At 47.1% G+C, this 19721-nt stretch overlaps 1 protein-coding gene across 1 annotated transcript in view; it reads left to right on the top strand.

The window, feature by feature from the left end:
• The window catches only part of LOC142312879 (uncharacterized), a 266832-nt gene that overhangs the window by 53989 nt on the left and 193122 nt on the right, over positions 1-19721 (top strand). The window contains exons 9-13 of the mRNA XM_075351863.1: positions 6109-6224; positions 7929-8108; positions 8191-8341; positions 8426-8523; positions 8717-8807. Of these exons, the coding sequence (XP_075207978.1) occupies positions 6109-6224; positions 7929-8108; positions 8191-8341; positions 8426-8523; positions 8717-8807 (636 nt within the window). The remainder of the gene's footprint in view (positions 1-6108; positions 6225-7928; positions 8109-8190; positions 8342-8425; positions 8524-8716; positions 8808-19721) is intronic.

Raw genomic sequence — 19721 nt, forward strand, 5'->3', positions numbered from 1 at the left:
GGTGGTAATTAGGGCAAGCTCCCACTAGCCCACTAATGAAGTTGACTGATCAATGCCTTACTTTAGCTTCTCAGTGTCCACTACTTTAGCTAGCTAATTGTTAAGTCCCCTTATCTGTCCCATCTATTCAGTTGTGTTGGCTCCCATCCTGTTGGTCCTGTGCTGTCAGTGCCAGTGTATGTGCCAGTCTGGCCTGGTCGTGCCTTCAACCTCAATTACCCCAAAGCCCTCACCACACCAGAGACTGTGCCTGTCTCCCCTGGCCATGCCTCCAGCCTCAACTATCCCGGTGGCCTTCACCACACCAGAGACTGTGCTTGTCCGTCCCGGCTGTGCATCCAGCCTCAGTTATCCCGGAGACCCTCGCCACTCCTGAGACTGTACCTGTCCGTTCCGGCTACGTCTCCAGCCTCATCTATCCTGCTGGCCCTCGCCACACCAGAGACTGTGCCTGTCTGCCCTGGCCGTGCCTCCAGTCTCAGCCAACCTGGTGACCCTCGCCACACCAGAAATTGTGCCTATCTGCCCCGGCCGTGCCTCCAGTCTCAGCTATCCCAGTGGCCCTCGCCACACCAGAGATTGTGCCTGTCTGCCCCGCCTGAACCTCCTACCTTAGCTATCCCGGTCTTGCCAAACCAGAGACTGTGCCTGTCCATCCCCTCTGCCTTGGCTTCTCTCGTGGTCCCAGTGTACAGTTGAGACTCAGCCCTGTCTACTCCTGTGTCCACACCTGCCCTGGGGGTCAGCTGCCACAGTCCCGGTCCCTGCCCTGGGAGTAGCACCTGGCATCCGCCTCACGGTGAGCATTTAGTCAAGCCCCTCTCACTATAAAAGTAAGCCTGGGGTTCCCCTGTGGTCCAGTGGGTCCACTTCTGCTCGCCGCAGTACCACCATCTGGCGGTGAGCGTGACAATATCGATGAGGTAACCCAAATTTTCAGGTACCTTTTTACTCCTCAGATAAAGTACTGTTGAACGTGGAACTTCTTTTCTAAAATCAGACTTTGCCAGCATTCGTTTTAATTGACTGTCGGTCTGCAGCCAACTTCATTGATTCAGAACTGTTTTTTAGGCTAGGATTAGGGACAGTTAGGTTGAAAGTACCCAATCAAAGTGTTGCCATTGACAGGGCATCATTACTCCAGAAACTTTTTCAGCTGACAATCCTGTTGTTGATTGGTGTCAGAAGGATATTGTTAAGTTCAGTCCCTATTAACATAATCATTTTGTACAGGTTTTCTCTGCAAATTTGGAGAGTCTGCTGGGGTTCCTGAAGGACTTCGGGGATGTGTGCTCTGAAAAAGAGAAAAAAATATTACCTGCCTATTGTCCTTATGATTGTGCTACCAATCTTATTCCTAATGCCAAATTACTGAAAGCTTGCCTGTATAATCTATCAGGTCCTGAATGGACCATCATGAAAGAATGTGTAAACAAATGTTTATAGAAGGGTCATATCCGTCCTTCTTCCTCTCTAGTAGTTTGTTTGATTTCCGTGAATTAAAACAAAATTACGGTTCAGAATACTTACCTACTTCCCCTTATCCCTGACTTGAATCTGCCATGGGGCTTACCCCAAATCAGGCTAGATGGTCCATATTTTACTTTACCGTAGACTAAATTGTTCTTTCACGTTTAAGCCAGGATCTTAGAATGTGAGGGCTGATATTTTATCTCATGCATTTGTCTGTTTCTCCTCCAGATCCTCCATTCTCCACTCTTCCTCACTATATTGTGGTTTCTATGCTATTCTTGGAGTTAGAAGCTGAGATCCATGAAGCCCAGTCGTTAGCTCTGTCCACTATTCCAGGATCCAATTTTTTGCTCCTGTGTACCTAAAATTACTTGTTATACGGAGTATAGAGCACACATGGAAAATAAAGTAAAGAAAGGTCTAACTCGACACGTCTACACCTAGCCTCCCCGATTCTCTTACAGACTAGAGGTCACCGCTTCAAAGTCCCTAATGGCCTCTGCGCCAAATGAAACAACAATATTCAGGGGACTAAAATGACCACTTGGGCATTGCTTCTTAATCAGCAATTGAGGATATAATGTACCTCCATAAAAATTTGGGGTAAGGTGCAGAATAAAAAATAAGATTAAATCAAATAGATCACAATTTGCCAGAAAATAGACGTGGCTGAAAGACTGTAATTTAAAGTAGGATTAACTTCAGAATATCACCAGCAGGAAAGAAAAGCCAGGAGGAAGCTTTAAATAGTTACACCCGCCTGGTGATAGGACAAGCTGAATTACAGCATGGAAAACACCTGCTGGCAGAAAAGGAATGAACACAAACAGAAGATCAGCAACTAGGCAGAGACTAAACTTGGTTGTGGCTCAGTGGAGAAGGAAACAGATCACAGCACAGGCTTTCCGGATCAAAATCCCGAGCCTTGACATTACGTCTGTTGCAGGAATTCCATTACTCCATTTTGAGTGGTCACAGGTTCCCAGAAAGCTATTGCTAGACTCTTTTGGTGGTCATCAACGCATAATATTACAGATTTAGTATCCGCATGTGAAACTTGCGTACGTGCTAAAGTCTGTCTTGGCTGGCTGGGAAATTGGTTCCATTGCCAATTCCAGAAAAAACGTGGACTCATTTGTCCATGAATTTCATTACTAATTTGCCTTTTTCTGGTGAGAAAACTATGATTTGGGTGGTAGTTAACCGATTCATTAGACAAGCCCACTTTGTTCCGTTATCTGGGTTACCTAATGCTGAAATGGTTTCCAGGTTGTTTATCAATCTTGTGGAAATCTCTTTCAACATTGTGTCTGATAGAGGGGTGCATTTTGTCTCCAAATTTTGCAGAGCATTTTTTTAAAAATTGGGTATTGAGTTGTCATTTTTCTCTGCTTACGACCCTGACACCAATGGTCAAACTGAGAGGACAAATCAGTCGTTGGAACAAATTTTAGGATGTTTCATTACAGCTCACCAGGAGAACTGATCATTATATTAACCGTTTGCTCAGTTTGCCTTTAACAGTTGTGTCATCCAGTCCAGTGAAACCTCATCTTTGTTTTCTAATTATGGTCTCCATCCTCATTTTAACAAATTTTCTAGGATGAGTTCTGGGTGTCCTGGAATGGAGATCGCCATACAGAGACTTGGGGGGTGTATGATGTGTGGCTCAACATCGTTTAAGGGAAGGCCCATAGCAAGTGTTCGGCAGGTCCCATCTTCAAAGTTGGAGATAACCAAAACTTATCTTCTGAAAATACTAAACTGAGGGTGCCATTAATGAAGTCGGGTCCTAAATTTATTGGCCCTTATGAGAATCTGGAGGTAGTCAATCCAGTTGACTTTAGATTGAAACTTCCTCAGTCTTTTTGGATCCCTAATGTTTTCCACAGATCACTGTTAAAGGAATTTGTCCTTCCAGTATTGCTATTGTTTCTGCCTCCTCCTGTTTCTGTTGATGGAGGCTTAGAATACAAGGTTCAGGGGATAGTGGACTCCCAGAAGGTCCGGAATTCCCTCAAGTATTTGGTTCATTGGAGGGGAGATGGACCCTAAAAGAGATCTTGGGTTCTTGCTCAATCTATTAAGGCCGATCATTTGATCAGGGCCTTACATTGGAAGTTTCCTGGGAAACCTGGGGTCCAGTGGTCCTCCTTAGAAGAGGAGCTACTGTTACAATTCCTCCGCTCTGTTTTCAGGGCATGCTGGGCTGTCAGTTGAGTGAGAGAGAGCTCAGTTTTCCACCCTAGAGTTGGGGCATGCTGAGCTATCAGTGTATTGAGTGACAGCTCAGTTGTCCAATTTCATTCTAGGAGGTGCTGGGATTTTGCAGATGTTCCCTGTTTCGGGTAGTTGCCAAACTTTTTAGCAGAGGAATTTTTCCCAGAGTACTCCCAGTCTAAGGGTACCTTCACACTTTAGCGACGCAGCAGCGATCCCACCAGCGATCTGACCTGGTCAGGATCGCTGCTGCGTCGCTACATGGTCGCTGGTGAGCTGTCAAACAGGCAGATCTCACCAGCGACCAGTGACCAGCCTCAAGCTGCGCTTGCACGGAGCCGGCGTCTGGAAGCTGCGGACACTGGTAACTAAGGTAAACATCGGGTATGGTTACCCGATGTTTACCTTAGTTACCAGCGCACACCGCTTCGCTTAGCGTGTGCAGGAAGCAGGAGCCGGCACTGGCAGCGTGAGAGCTGCGGAGGCTGGTAACAAAGGTAAATATCGGGTAACCACCTTGGTTACCCGATGTTTACCTTGGTTACAGCTTACCGCAGGCTGTCAGACGCCGGCTCCTGCTCCCTGCACATTCAGGATTGTTGCTCTCTTGCTGTCACACACAGCGATGTGTGCTTATCAGCGAGAGAGCAACAATAAAAAAACGAACCAGGGCTGTGTGTAACGAGCAGCGATCTTACAGCAGGGGCCAGATCGCTGCTCAGTGTCACACACAGCGAGATCGCTAATGAGGTCACAAAAAACGTGACTCAGCAGCGATCTCAGTAGCGATCTCGCTGTGTGTGAAGTACCCCTTAATCTTCTGTTAAATTGTGCAAGTTGACCTCTTGTATCTGTGCTCTGGGAATTGATCTTTTGATACCTGACCTTTGACTTTCTTTGACCATCCTTTTGTCATGTCCCTCTGTTTTGATCCGCTACCCCCCAGGTATTTTGACTCTGAACCATAACCTGACTATGCATCTGCCTATCCCCTTAATCTTGACGTACTCTCCTGGTACCTGACCTCTGAAATTTTGACTATGCTGCCTCAAGACTTGTCCATGCAGTCACAGTAAGCTACCACATTTTGCTCTAAAGCATGGGATGACAGGCGTTATGACTTGTAAGTAGACCATAACTGCTCACTGTGAGGGTCAGGACGCAAGTGAAGTGAGCTGCAGGGATCAGCGGTGACTTCACTGATGTGCTTTGCAGTGACAGATGGAGGACTCCAGGTGGAGGACTCCAGCGGTCACTGCACATCAGCTGACTGAAGTCACCGCTGATCTTATACTCACCTTCTCCTGCGAGGTTGCCTCCGGACACTGCTCTCCTGCTTCCAGGCTGCCTCATGCATATGCAGTTATGCAGTGCACAGCTGACCCGCAAACAGCAGAGTGCCGGAGGCAGCCGCGCGGGACAAAAGCACGGCCCGGAGACTTCAGCACCACGGACAGCAGGAGCAGGGAGAACTGTGAAATCCCGCAGGGAACAAACTGCGCAAATTCCGCACCAAATCCGCACCAATCCGCAACATACCGTATTCGGATTTCGGTGTGGATTTTTTGCGTTTTTTTCCCCGCAGGTGCGGAAATCTTTAAGAGCCTGTGGAATTTTCTTAAGAAAATTCCATATTCTAGTGCGCACAGGGCCTTTAATGATTAACCCTAGAACGCATACCTGGGGCCTCGCAGGCCTGCTAGGTTACTTGTTTTCTTTGGTAGATTTCTATGGTTGCGCGTTCTAGGGTTAAAGGGGATCATTCAACAGATTTTGCTACCTCATCTGAGAGCAGCATGATGTAGGCAAAGAGTCTGAACCCAACAATGTATCACTTAGTTTACTGGGTGCAGCAGTCGTCATGCAGAGTTTTTAGATTTAGCAATGCAGCAGAGCTTAGAAAGCTAATCCTGCCCATACCAGACACTCTATGCACAGATTATATAGACAGTGGGGTGTTAATCAGAGGAGGAGGGGGCTTGGTTGGACTGATGTAATTGAGCAATGATAATCTGAGGTTATAACACATTCAATATATGTAAACAACAACACAGCAGGGTAATAAATGACACATCATTGAACTCTGTGAGTCTGCCTCTGTGTCTTGTTGTCTTCAGATTACATAGCAAAGTCCTGCTGACAGATTCCCTTTAAGGTGGATGCCTATTACCACATTCTGCCCATTCTCTATGAAACCGCATCATTTTGCGAACTTATAAGTAATTCATATATCTGGTTGAAAACAAATGAATTAGGATTTTTACCAAAAAGGGAATAAAACAGCAGCACGTTATAGCTCCTCATATGTTTCCCCTTCTTATTTTTAATAATTGTATTATTACATGACATTCTTTATTATGATAATGTCTCTTATCTTCTTCCTATTTAGGTTCTTATAATATCGGATCTTCTCAGTGAAGATCTTCTATATAAGACAATTTTCTCGATTTGACTCAAGGATGTACAGGGACAAGATGGTGGAGAAGATATTACACCTCACCCTAGATATCCTCTTTCGGCTTACTGGGAAGGTAAGAGATTCCAGTCACATCACATTACATCATTCCTACAGTGTGCACGTAAAGTATTCAGACCCCTTTAAATTTTTCATTTTTTTGTTTCTTTGCATCCATTTGGTAAATTCAATAAAGTTCATTTTTTTCCTCATTAATGTACATTCTGCACCCCATCTTGTCAGTAAAAAATAGAAATGTAAACATTTTTGCAAATGTATTGAACAAGAAAACCTGAAATATCACATGGTCATAAGTATTCAGACCCTTTGCTCAGTATTGAGTAGAAGCACCTTTTGAGCTAGAATAGCCACAAGCCTTCTTGTAAATGATGCAACAAGCTTTGCACACCTGGCTTTGGGAATCCTCTGACATTCTTACTTGCAGCTCCTCTCCAGTTCTGTCAGGTTGGATGGTGAACGTTGGTGGACAGCCATTTTCAGGTCTCTCCAGTGATGCTCAATTGGGTTTAGGTCAGAGCTCTGGCTGGGCCAGTCAAGAATGGTCACACAGTTGTTCTGAAGCACTCCTTTGTTATTTTAGCTGTGTGCTTAGGGTCATTGTTTTGTTGGAAGGTGAACCTTCTGCCAAGTCTGAGGTCCCAGAGCACTCTGGAAGAGGATTTCTTACAGGATATCTTTCTATTTGGCTGCAATCATCTTTCCTTTTATTGCAACCAGTCGCCCTGTCCCTGCAGATGAAAAACACCTCCATAGCATGATGCTGCCATCACCATGTTTCACTGTTGGGATTGTATTGGGCAGGTGATAAGCAGTGCCTGGTTTACTCCACACATGCCGCTAAGAATTATCACCAAAAAGTTCTATTTTCATCTCATCAGACCAGAGAATCCTATTTCTTATAGTCTGGGAGTCCTTCTGTCAGGCTACTCTGCCATAAAGGTCCGACTGATGGAGGGCTACAGTGATAGTTGACTTTGTGGAACTTTCTCCCATCTCCCTACTTCATCTCTGGAGCTCAGCCACAGTGATTTGGGGTTCTTCTTTACCTCTCTCACCAAGGCTCTTCTCCCACGATTGCTCAGTTTGGCTGGACGGTCAGGTCTAGGAAGAGTTCTGGTGGTCCCAAACTTCTTCCATTTAAGGATTATGGAGGCCACTGTGCTCTTAGGAACCTTGAGTACTTCATAAATTCTTTTGTAACCTTGGCCAGATCTGTGCCTTGCCACAATTACGTCTCTGAGCTCCTTGGGAGTTCCTTTGACCTCATGATTCTCATTTGGTCTGACATGCACTGTGAGCTGGGAAGTCTTATATGGACAGGTGTGTGCCTTTCCAAATCAAGTCCTATCAGTTTAATTAAACACAGCTGGACTTCAATGAAGGATTAGAACCATCTCAAGGAGGATTACAAGGAAATGGACAGCATGTGACTTAAATATGAGTGTCTGAGCAAAGGGTCTGAATACTTATGACCATGTGATATGTCAGTTTTTCTTCTTTAATAAATTTGCAAAAATTTCTACATTTCTGGGGGGTTTTCCAGTCAAGATGGGGTGCAGAGTGTACATTAATAAGAAATAATTAACTTTTTTGAATTTACAAAAAGACTACAATGAAACAAAGAGTGAAAAATGTAAAGGGGTCTGAATACTTTCTGTACCCTGTGTATCTAAGAGAATAACAAATGGACAGAACTGGAGAGGTGAGGACTCTGGAAATGTCTGTAGTGAGATTTATTAATGTGTCTATCCATAACCAGGATTACACAGTAGTGAAGAAGACCTCTAGTGAGCGCTGTCAGGCCTCTATGTCTAAGGAATGGGGAAGACCCCTGAGCCCAATCATGGGGCCTCCACCGCACCCACTGATACATGAGGACATCAATTACGAGAAGATCTTAGAACTCACCTACAAGATGATTGAGCTGCTGACTGGAGAGGTGACACTGCTGGGAATATTGGGACATTATACAGAGGCGCTATGAAGGAATCGGGGGATGACACTATCATTGTATGTATCAGGTTCCTATAAGGTGTCAGGATGTCACCGTCTATTTTTCCTTGGAGGAGTGGGAGTATTTAGAAGGACACAAAGATCTGTACAAGGAAGTCATGATGGAGGTTCCCCAGAACATCGAATCACTAGGTACTAAACAGGACATCGCATCACCAGGTACTAAACAGGACTAATTACACGTTGCCTATTATTTATCTGTAAGTAAAGAATGAATTAAGTCCCTGTATGTGTTTCCTCCAGTTCCATCCATTGAGAGGACAACACCAGAGAGATGTCCCCATCCTCTTCTTCCGCAGGACTGTAAACAGGAAAATCCCAGTGTTTCTCAGGATCATCAGGTAGATGGAGAGGAGGTGTCATGAAATCTCCCTATGATGTGTAGACGGCTGTGAAGGTCTTGTGTTCTGTCTTGTTTTATCCACCAGTATTATGTTTTATACTTGTGTAATGAGAACGGTGGAGATGGCAGGATTAGAGCTGATCATAGATGTGACTTCTCCATCTGTCTGACTCTTACAATATTTGTTTCAGGGTGAAGATCTGACCCATATTAATACTACAGCGACATATGTGAGGGGTGATGATTGGTGTAAAGAGGAGATTCCTACAGATAGCTGCCTAGGTGAGTAATATAGAGAAGAGTCACAAAATTACTACTTATTCACTGGCTGCTCCAATGTTGTGGTGAATGTTTTATGGTTTGTTCATGGAATTTACTCTAAAATAAGTCTTAAACTGAGACAATGCTCTGAGGTAACATATGGACTTCTGGAGAAATAATTGAGTATTAGTGAGACACGTGAAAAAAACTGGAAATCCACAAAGATATTGGAATGCACAGATTGTAGCACATTGGATTGCCATAGTCACGATTCCGTTGTACAGAACATTCTGTTTTGTTCTGCCATGCTCTCTTGCAGAAAGCCGGTATATGTTGCCTATGGTGCAGAGCTTTTTGCAGGATGAATGCTCTGAGGGTTGTTTCACAGGACTGGGTTTCACCCTGTTCTCGTTCCTGGTGATTGTTCTGCTTATTTAGGGAGCGTGTAAGCTCAAGACGCCACCAGTCGTACTTTCTGTTTACAGTTGTGCTGTTACCTCTCGTGGTGCTCAGTGTTCAGATGTTGGTCTCTCAACTCCGGACTGCTGTATACCCATCTCTGCCTGTCCTCCCCTGTTTCTGTTGTGACTTCCCGGCTTCTGACCTTGGACTTCCTCTTGACCACGTCCTTGCCTGCTCCCTGTATTTTATTATTTATTATTATAGCGCCATCAATTCCTTGGCGCTTTACAAGTAAAAGGGGTGTAGATAATAGAAACAAGTACAATAATCATAAACAATACAAGACACAGACAGGTACAGGAGGATAGAGATCCCTGCCCGCGAGGGCTCACAGTCTACAAGGGATGGGTGAGGATACAGTAGGTTAGGGTAGAGCTGATTGTGCGGCGCTGTATCAGACTGAGGGTTGTATCTTTTAAGTACTCTCCTGGAGCCCTGACCTCCAGCTTGCTTGTATTTCAACCTTGTCTTTGTCTGCCCCCCGTGTATTATTGTGACCCCTGTGTCCTGTCGTGCCCTCCTGGTTTTTGATCTCGGCCTGTCTACCTCTCCATTTACTGCAAACTAGTAGTGTCTAGCGTCACCTTGTGACAGTCATCACAGCCATGCTTGTTATGTCTTGAGAGCGCTTGTCTCCAGTCCAAAACTGATTGACTCAATAACTTTGAATTTGGGTATAGATTTGAAGGAATTTATATTGTCGTACAACAATCTATAGGGCACACTTCAGAAGCTTGTTGTTAGGGACAATATGCAATAGTAATTCATGCTCCCAAATTATTATGAGGCTATAGTGTTATGGGACCACAAAATAGCAAAACATTTGTGCAACCTACTTGTTACTTGCTGTTACGCAACTATTTTGACACCACATATTTGGTTTAAAAAAACAGCCCCAAATCCAACAGGTTTATATTCTTTTTTGACATCTACATTATGGTAGATCATAGCTTGACCCCAACAATTTTCCTTAGTTGCATTGTCACATGCGACACACTATCTTTAAATTATGAAAAAAGGAAGACCAAGTAGAAGTCCACCTTTTTTGAGAATTTGTCCACAGACTACCGAATAACTGTACGATCAGATGAGAAAGTTAAATCTGTCCACAATTACATGTCTCAACGGAGAATCAGAAACAGGTAGCAACAAGCCAGAAGGATTTTAGTGAAAGTTTTCACACTCAAATGTCAAAAAAAACAAGATAAAGTTCCTAGTTTTAAGTTTATGTCTGCAAGGGAAAAGTGTAGAAGAACAATAAAGACCATTAAACTTGGTTGAGATTTACACTATGACTAGAGATGAGCGAACCGGTCCCGGTTCGGCTCGAGGCGGTTCGCCGAACGGGGGGTCTGGCTCGAGTTCGGCTCGTCGAACGTTCGACGAACCGAACTCGAGCCCATAGGAAACAATGGCAGGCAATCACAAACACAGTAAAACACCTAGAAAACACCCTGAAAGGTGTCCAAAAGGTGACAAACAACTCACAACATAACACAAACACATGGGAAAGTGACAAGGACATATACTCATGTGAAAACAAAACAGCTGGACAAGGAAAAAGAGGGAGACACACAGATATATGAGTATATGCAAAGAAACATCGATTCCATTATTGTGCAACTTGAGCCCTGCTCATTTTAGGCTTCCAATCTGGATAAATTGCCTGAGCTCGCCACGTACGCCTTGAGGATCTTGTCGTGTCCTGCAGCCAGCGTTCTCTCGGAACCTGTCTTCAGTGCTGCTGGGGGTCTGCTGGCAGATAAGCACACGTGTCTGTCCACTGACAATGTGGACCTGGCTCTCAGAGGACTTTTCTTCCCCTGGGTCAGCCAGGGGAGGCGAAAGGCACGCGTATTTTTGAGAGTGCTTCATGCAAAGCATCTTTTTCTTTGTCAAAAGGGGGGCTCAACCGATGCCAGTCAAGTGGGGTGTGTGTGGCCCAGTTAGTGGCAACGAGGGAGACTGTGGTTGGAGTCCCCTCGCTGTGTCTCTAAAAGAACCAAGATGAACAAGTCATGGCTCTCAGAGGACTTTTCTTCCCCTGGGTCAGCCAGGGGACGGGAAAGGCACGCGTATTTTTGAGAGTGCTTCATGCAAAGCATCTTTTTCTTTTTCAAAAGGGGGCTCAACCGATGCCAGTCAAGTGGGGTGTGTGTGGCCCAGTTAGTGGCAACGAGGGAGACTGTGGTTGGAGTCCCCTCGCTGTGTCTCTAAAAGAACCAAGATGAACAAGTCATGGCTCTCAGAGGACTTTTCTTCCCCTGGGTCAGCCAGGGGACGGGAAAGGCACGCGTATTTTTGAGAGTGCTTCATGCAAAGCATCTTTTTCTTTGTCAAAAGGGGGGGTCAACCGATGCCAGTCAAGTGGGGTGTGTGTGGCCCAGTTAGTGGCAACGAGGGAGACTGTGGTTGGAGTCCCCTCGCTGTGTCTCTAAAAGAACCAAGATGAACAAGTCATGGCTCTCAGAGGACTTTTCTTCCCCTGGGTCAGCCAGGGGACGGGAAAGGCACGCGTATTTTTGAGAGTGCTTCATGCAAAGCATCTTTTTCTTTGTCAAAAGGGGGGGTCAACCGATGCCAGTCAAGTGGGGTGTGTGTGGCCCAGTTAGTGGCAACGAGGGAGACTGTGGTTGGAGTCCCCTCGCTGTGTCTCTAAAAGAACCAAGATGAACAAGTCATGGCTCTCAGAGGACTTTTCTTCCCCTGGGTCAGCCAGGGGACGGGAAAGGCACGCGTATTTTTGAGAGTGCTTCATGCAAAGCATCTTTTTCTTTTTCAAAAGGGGGCTCAACCGATGCCAGTCAAGTGGGGTGTGTGTGGCCCAGTTAGTGGCAACGAGGGAGACTGTGGTTGGAGTCCCCTCGCTGTGTCTCTAAAAGAACCAAGATGAACAAGTCATGGCTCTCAGAGGACTTTTCTTCCCCTGGGTCAGCCAGGGGACGGGAAAGGCACGCGTATTTTTGAGAGTGCTTCATGAAAAGCATCTTTTTCTTTGTCAAAAGGGGGGGTCAACCGATGCCAGTCAAGTGGGGTGTGTGTGGCCCAGTTAGTGGCAACGAGGGAGACTGTGGTTGGAGTCCCCTCGCTGTGTCTCTAAAAGAACCAAGATGAACAAGTCATGGCTCTCAGAGGACTTTTCTTCCCCTGGGTCAGCCAGGGGACGGGAAAGGCACGCGTATTTTTGAGAGTGCTTCATGCAAAGCATCTTTTTCTTTGTCAAAAGGGGGGCTCAACCGATGCCAGTCAAGTGGGGTGTGTGTGGCCCAGTTAGTGGCAACGAGGGAGACTGTGGTTGGAGTCCCCTCGCTGTGTCTCTAAAAGAACCAAGATGAACAAGTCATGGCTCTCAGAGGACTTTTCTTCCCCTGGGTCAGCCAGGGGACGGGAAAGGCACGCGTATTTTTGAGAGTGCTTCATGCAAAGCATCTTTTTCTTTTTCAAAAGGGGGCTCAACCGATGCCAGTCAAGTGGGGTGTGTGTGGCCCAGTTAGTGGCAACGAGGGAGACTGTGGTTGGAGTCCCCTCGCTGTGTCTCTAAAAGAACCAAGATGAACAAGTCATGGCTCTCAGAGGACTTTTCTTCCCCTGGGTCAGCCAGGGGACGGGAAAGGCACGCGTATTTTTGAGAGTGCTTCATGCAAAGCATCTTTTTCTTTGTCAAAAGGGGGGGTCAACCGATGCCAGTCAAGTGGGGTGTGTGTGGCCCAGTTAGTGGCAACGAGGGAGACTGTGGTTGGAGTCCCCTCGCTGTGTCTCTAAAAGAACCAAGATGAACAAGTCATGGCTCTCAGAGGACTTTTCTTCCCCTGGGTCAGCCAGGGGACGGGAAAGGCACGCGTATTTTTGAGAGTGCTTCATGCAAAGCATCTTTTTCTTTGTCAAAAGGGGGGGTCAACCGATGCCAGTCAAGTGGGGTGTGTGTGGCCCAGTTAGTGGCAACGAGGGAGACTGTGGTTGGAGTCCCCTCGCTGTGTCTCTAAAAGAACCAAGATGAACAAGTCATGGCTCTCAGAGGACTTTTCTTCCCCTGGGTCAGCCAGGGGACGGGAAAGGCACGCGTATTTTTGAGAGTGCTTCATGCAAAGCATCTTTTTCTTTTTCAAAAGGGGGCTCAACCGATGCCAGTCAAGTGGGGTGTGTGTGGCCCAGTTAGTGGCAACGAGGGAGACTGTGGTTGGAGTCCCCTCGCTGTGTTTTACATGCTTTTAGAAGGGCATGAAATGGCTTGGAGGTTGACTTTCATCATATGCAAACTGTTGGCTACCAAAATGCTGCCTTTCCAACAACTGTGGTTATAGGCAATGAGGAACATACTGATGAAGATGAGACGCAGATACCCGATTGGGATGACAACTTAAATATTCGGTCAGGGCAAGAAGAAACTCGGTCTGAGGGGTAGGGGAGTGCAAACACAACAATTGATGATTAAGTTCTAGATCACACCTACTGTCAACCCACAGTCAGACACTCGAGGAGGTCAACAGAGGCGGTGGAGGAGGATGCAACCGACGTCGAAGTAACCTGGCGCCTTCCTGGACACAGTCGGAGCACTGGTAGCACGTCTACAACTGCATCCTCAGCCACCACTCTGCCTCTGAGCATTATTCGGGGTGGATCAACAGGTCGCATGGCCTCTAAGCCTTGCCTAGCCAGGTCCTTTTTTGACATAGAAAAAGATCGCCCAAATTATGTGATCTGTAAAATTTGTCATGGTTCTCTTAGTAGAGGTCAAAACCTCAGCAGTTTGACAACTTCTTCCATGAATCGTCACATGAATAAATATCATATGGCCCGATGGGAAGCTCACCGTGCTGCAATGCGGCCTAGCGGAGCGAACCATCCACCGCCTGCCCCTTCCAGTGCATCCGCGCGCTCGTCATCTTCTAGGACTGTGGGGACAGCTGTCACACCTGTTTTTCCACCCACAACTTCCACCACTGTAACCGCAACAGGCAGTTTGCTTGGTAGGTCGTCAGTTGGTTTGGAAGGGGAAACAAGTGAGTGTGTACAGCTCTCTCAGACATCGATAGCACCAACTTTGGATGAAGGCAACATCATGTCTCCGCCTGCACTTTCCTCACAAAGCTGCATTTTTCCAGGGACACCCGACTCAACACCGTCTACACACAGCAGCCAGATCTCTGTCCCTCAGATGTGGTCAAATAAAAGGCCACTTCCTGCGACCCATGACAAAGCGAAGAGGTTGACTCTATCCCTCTGTAAGCTGTTGACTACAGAAATGCTGCCTTTCCGCCTAGTGGACACACAGGATTTTAGAGACCTTATGTCTGTCGCTGTGCCCCAGTACCAGATGCCTAGTCGCCACTACTTCTCTAAGAAAGGTGTGCCCGCGCTACACCAGCATGTCGCACACAACATCACCGCTTCCTTGAGAAACTCTGTGTGTGAACGGGTGCATTTCACCACCGATACTTGGACCAGTAAGCATGGACAGGGACGTTACATGTCGCTGACTGGCCACTGGGTAACTATGGTGATAGATGGTGAAGGGTCTGCTGCACAAGTCTTGCCGTCCCCACGACTTGTGTGTCAATCCTCTGTCTGTCCAAGTTCCGCCACTGCTTCTGCATCCTCCACCTCATCTGGGTCCTCCACCTCCGCCCCAAGCCTGCCTGGTCAGGCCACCAGCGTTCTCACTGCGCAGAAGGAATCACGCACCCCTCATTACTATGCTGGTAGCAGAGCGCAACGGCATCAGGCGGTCTTTAGCTTGACATGTCTTTGAAATAGGAGTCACACAGCGACTGAGTTGTGGGCAGCTCTGGAGACTGATTTTGATAAATGGTTGTCTCCACTCAACCTGCAGCCTGGTAAGGCCGTGTGCGACAATGCTGCAAACCTGGGTGCGGCCCTTCGCCTGGGCAAGGTGACACACGTGCCTTGTATGGCTCACGTGTTTAACCTTGTTGTCCAGCAATTTTTAACACACTATCCCGGCCTAGATGGCCTTCTGACCAGGGCACGGAAACTGTCTGCAGTGCTCACTTCCGCCGTTCAACCGCCGCACCTGAGCGACTTGCATCGCTCCAGAAGTCTTTCGGCCTGCCGGTTCATCGCCTGAAATGCGATGTGGCGACACGCTGGAATTCAACTCTCCACATGTTACAGCGACTGTGGCAGCACCGGCGAGCCCTGGTGCAATACGTCATGATGTATAGCCTGGGCCAACGAGATGCAGAAGTGGGGCAGATCACCCTGATGGAGTGATCTCAGATCAAGGACCTATGCACCCTTCTGCACAGTTTCGACATGGCGACGAATATGTTTAGCGCTGACAATGCCATTATCAGCATGACGATTACAGTCATTTACATGCTGGAGCACACGCTAAACACTATTCGTAGTCAGGGGGTGGGACAACAGGAAGGGGAGGAACTACAGGAGGATTCATATGCGCAAGACACAACAACATCACCAAGGTCCAGACGTTCATCATCACCAACGCGGCAGGCATGGGACCATGGGGGACAGGGATCAACAAGGGCGCATGGTAGCAGGTGAGATGTTGAGGAAGGTGCAGGAGGACATGAAGATATGGAGGACGAACTGTCCATGGACATGGAAGACTCAGCAGATGAGGGGGACCTTGGTCAAATTTCAGTTGAAAGAGGTTGGGGGGAGATGACAGAGGAAGAAAGAACGGTTAGCACCTCTATGCCACAAACACAGCGTGGACTTGGTGCGCATGGCTGCGCAAGACACATGAGTGCCTTCTTGTTGCACTACCTCCAACATGACCCTCGTATTGTCAAAATTAGAAGTGATGATGACTACTGGCTTGCCACACTATTAGATCCCCGGGACAAGTCCAAATTTTGTGACATAATTCCACCCATAGAAAGGGACGCACGTATGCAGGAGTATCAGCAGAAGCTGTTACTCGATCTTAGCTCGGCTTTTCCACCAAACAACCGTGCAGGTGAAGGGAGTGATTCTCCCAGTTGTAACTTGACAAACATGGGACGGCCTCGTCATCTTCAACAGTCTACCCGTACCAGTAGGACCGTATCTGGTGCTGGTAACAGCAATTTTATGGAATCTTTTCATAATTTTTTTAGACCCTCCTTTGCAAGGCCACCAGAGACAACAAGTCTGACACATAGTCAACGGATGGAGAGGATGATACAGGAGTATCTCCAAATGAACATCGATGCAATGACTTTGCAAATGGAGCCTTGCTCCTTTTGTGCTTCAAATCTAGAAAAATGTCAAGAGCTCTCCAGTTACGCCTCGAAGATTTTGTCGTGTCCAGCTGCCAGCGTTGTCTCTGAACGTGTCTTCAGTGCTGCTGGGTGTGTGCTGACAGATAAGCGCACGCGTCTGTCCAGTGACAATGTGGACAGACTGACGTTCATCAAAATGAACAAGTCATGGATCCAGAAGGAATTTACTACCCCTGTGTCATCCTGGGGAGAGTAAATGCTTGTGGATTTGGAATGTGCTTGATGCAAATCAAAACATCCTGTTTGCAACTAGGGCACAAGTGCTGCCACTGATAAGGTGTCTGTGTGGGGCCCAATTTTTGGAAAAAAAGGGAGACTCCGCTTGGAGTAACCCTTGCTTGCTGTGTTTTTTAAAAATGATACAAGATGAACAGATCTGAAGGCAAGATGAAGCCAACATCATGTCTCCGCCTGCACTTTTCTCACAAACCTGCATTTTTCCAGGGACACCCTACTCAACACCGTCTACAGACAGCAGCCAGATCTCTGTCCCTCAGATGTGGTCAAATAAAAGGCCACTTACTGCGACCCATGACAAAGCTAAGTGGTTGACTCTATCCCTCTGTAAGCTGTTGGCTACCGAAATGCTGCCTTTACGCGTAGTGGACACACAGGATTTTACAGACCTTATGTCTGTCGCTGTGCCCCAGTACCAGATGCCCAATCACCACTGCTTCTCCAAGAAAAGCATGCCCGCGCTACACCGGCATGTCGCACACAACATCACCACTTCCTTGAGAAAATCTGTGTGCGACAGGGTGCATTTCAACACAGATACTTGGACCAGTAAGCATAGACAGGGTCATTACATGTCACTGACTGGGCACTGGCAAACTATGGTGAGAGATGGAGAAGGGTCTGCTGTACAAGTCTTGCCGTCCCCACGAGTTGTTTCAATCCTTGTTCTGTATGTAGAAGTTAATACACTGCTTCTGCCTCTTCAACCTCGTGTGGGTCCTCTACCTTTGCGCAAACCCTGTGTGGTCAGGCCACCCTTCCTTGCAACTGCGCACAAGGACTACCACACACCTCCTTACTATGCTGGCAGCAGAGCTCAATGCCATCAGGCGGTCAAAGTTTTACTTTGAAATGTATGGGAAATGTGAGTCACACCGCTATTACAGAGAATAGTAGTCAGGCAGGGTCAAAACATTAATTGAGGAACAGGAACAGAATGGGACGGCCAGGACTTAATCAGAAAACAAGCAGAGGTGAAATGCGTATCGGCCAACAAGGTACATAAACAGCAAGCAGGAAAAGTAGTCAGGTAACAAGCACACAAAATCATAAAACTGAACTGGGGGTAAAATTAACCAGAGGTTCATAGCTATGTCTGGCAGTGGTCTGCAGACAGGATGGGCATAAAAAAGGGTGTGGTGTCTTCCCATTGGTTGTAGCTGAATGATGGTATTTCATCTGTGAGATACCCACCAGCTACATTCAGCCAGAGATTCTGCATCTGTCAAGGTAATGCAGCCCAGTGGGTGAGCATAACCTGCGTCCACCTGCGCCGCTGGCATCGACTACTCTCCCATCATCAGCACTATTCATGAAAGGAACACGTTGTCACCTGGCGACCGGAGTACAAATTGACGGAGCGGACTCCGTTGGTGACTTAACAGCCGTGTGCGGCAATGATGCAAACCTGGCTGCGGGCCATCCTCAGGGCAATGTGACACACGTGCCTTTTATGGCTCACGTGTTGATCCGAATTCTCCAGCAATTTTTAAAACACCATCACGGCCTACATGGCCTTGTGCAGCGGGCACGCTCGCTATGTGCTCACTTCCATCGTGCGCACACAGCAGCTCAACAACTTTCATCACTCCGGAAGTCTTAGGGTCTGGCAGTTAAACGCCGGAAATGCGATGTTCCGACACGCAGGAATTGGAATCTGCACATGTTGCAGCGTGTGTGGCAGCACCGCAGAGCCCTGCTGAAATACGGTAAGACATATAGCCTGGGATAAGTTGATCCAGAGGTGGTGCAGATCACGCTGCTGGAGTGGTGTCAGATCAAGGACCTATGCACCCTGCTACACAGTTTTGAAATGTCGACGAAGATGTTTAGCACTGGCAATGTCATTCTCAGCGTGACAATTCTGGTCATCTACATGATGGAGCACACTGTAATTATTATTCGGAGTCAGGTGTTGGGACAAGACGAAGGGGAGGAAGTACAGGAGGAGTCATATGCGGAAGGGATAACAAGATCTACGAGGTCCAGATGGTCAGCGGCACCTATGCGGCAGTCATGGTGAGGGAGAGGGATTAACAAGGGCGCATAGTATCAGCAAAAAGTGTTGATGAAAGTGCAGGAGCCCATGAAGAAATGGAGGACGAACTGGCGATGGGCATGGAAGACTCAGCAGATGAGTGAGAGCTTGCTCACATTTCGGTTGTGCGAGGTTGTGGGTAGAGGGCAGAGGAAGGATGCACGATTCTCACCTCTCTGCCACCAACACACCAAGGACTTGGTCCTCCTGGATGCACAAGACACATGAGCGCCTTCTTGCTGCACTACCTACATGACCCTCGGATTGTATGAATTTGAAGTAATCCTGAATACTGGGTTGCCACACTGTTAGATCCCCGGTACAAGACAAAATTTGGCGAACTAATTCCTGCCATAGAAATAGACGCACGTATACAGGAGTATCTGCAGAATGTGGTACGCAATCTTAGATCTACTTTTCCACTAAACACCAGTGCTGCACAGAGTGAATCTCAACACTTTGTCATGGATAGGAGGAAATGGTCTTTTACTTGTCCACATCGGAGGGACCGAGGGATGGCTGCTGTGCTGAGATGGCGTTGAGTACGGTGTCCCTGCACAGTTGCACTTTTGGTCATATCCCAAAATGAGTTGAAAAAGGACAGATGCTGTTGGAAAGGGGAACAGGTGTGTTGGAAAGGGGAAAAAAATTTTGGTCCGTGGATTTGGTGGTTAAACAACTGTAACATTTGCTGAAGAAACAACATCTGTTACAGTGGGACTGGCAGATTTGGATAAAGTGGTATATAATCTGTGACCGCTATATAACAAAAATTAATAAGAAAAGAAAGAGAAAGGTATATATCACCTTCAGCAGTCAGTGTCCACCGTGCTCCCAGTTGGAAAAGGAGAGGTTGGCAACTTGAAGGTTTGGTGGAGGATACAGAGCTGTGTGGCTATGAAACTAATAGTAGCCTGAACCGAGTTAGACGCCATTCGGATCTGGAGACTG

This window comes from Anomaloglossus baeobatrachus, chromosome 5 (assembly GCF_048569485.1).
Source record: "Anomaloglossus baeobatrachus isolate aAnoBae1 chromosome 5, aAnoBae1.hap1, whole genome shotgun sequence".
Lineage (NCBI taxonomy): Eukaryota > Metazoa > Chordata > Amphibia > Anura > Aromobatidae > Anomaloglossus > Anomaloglossus baeobatrachus.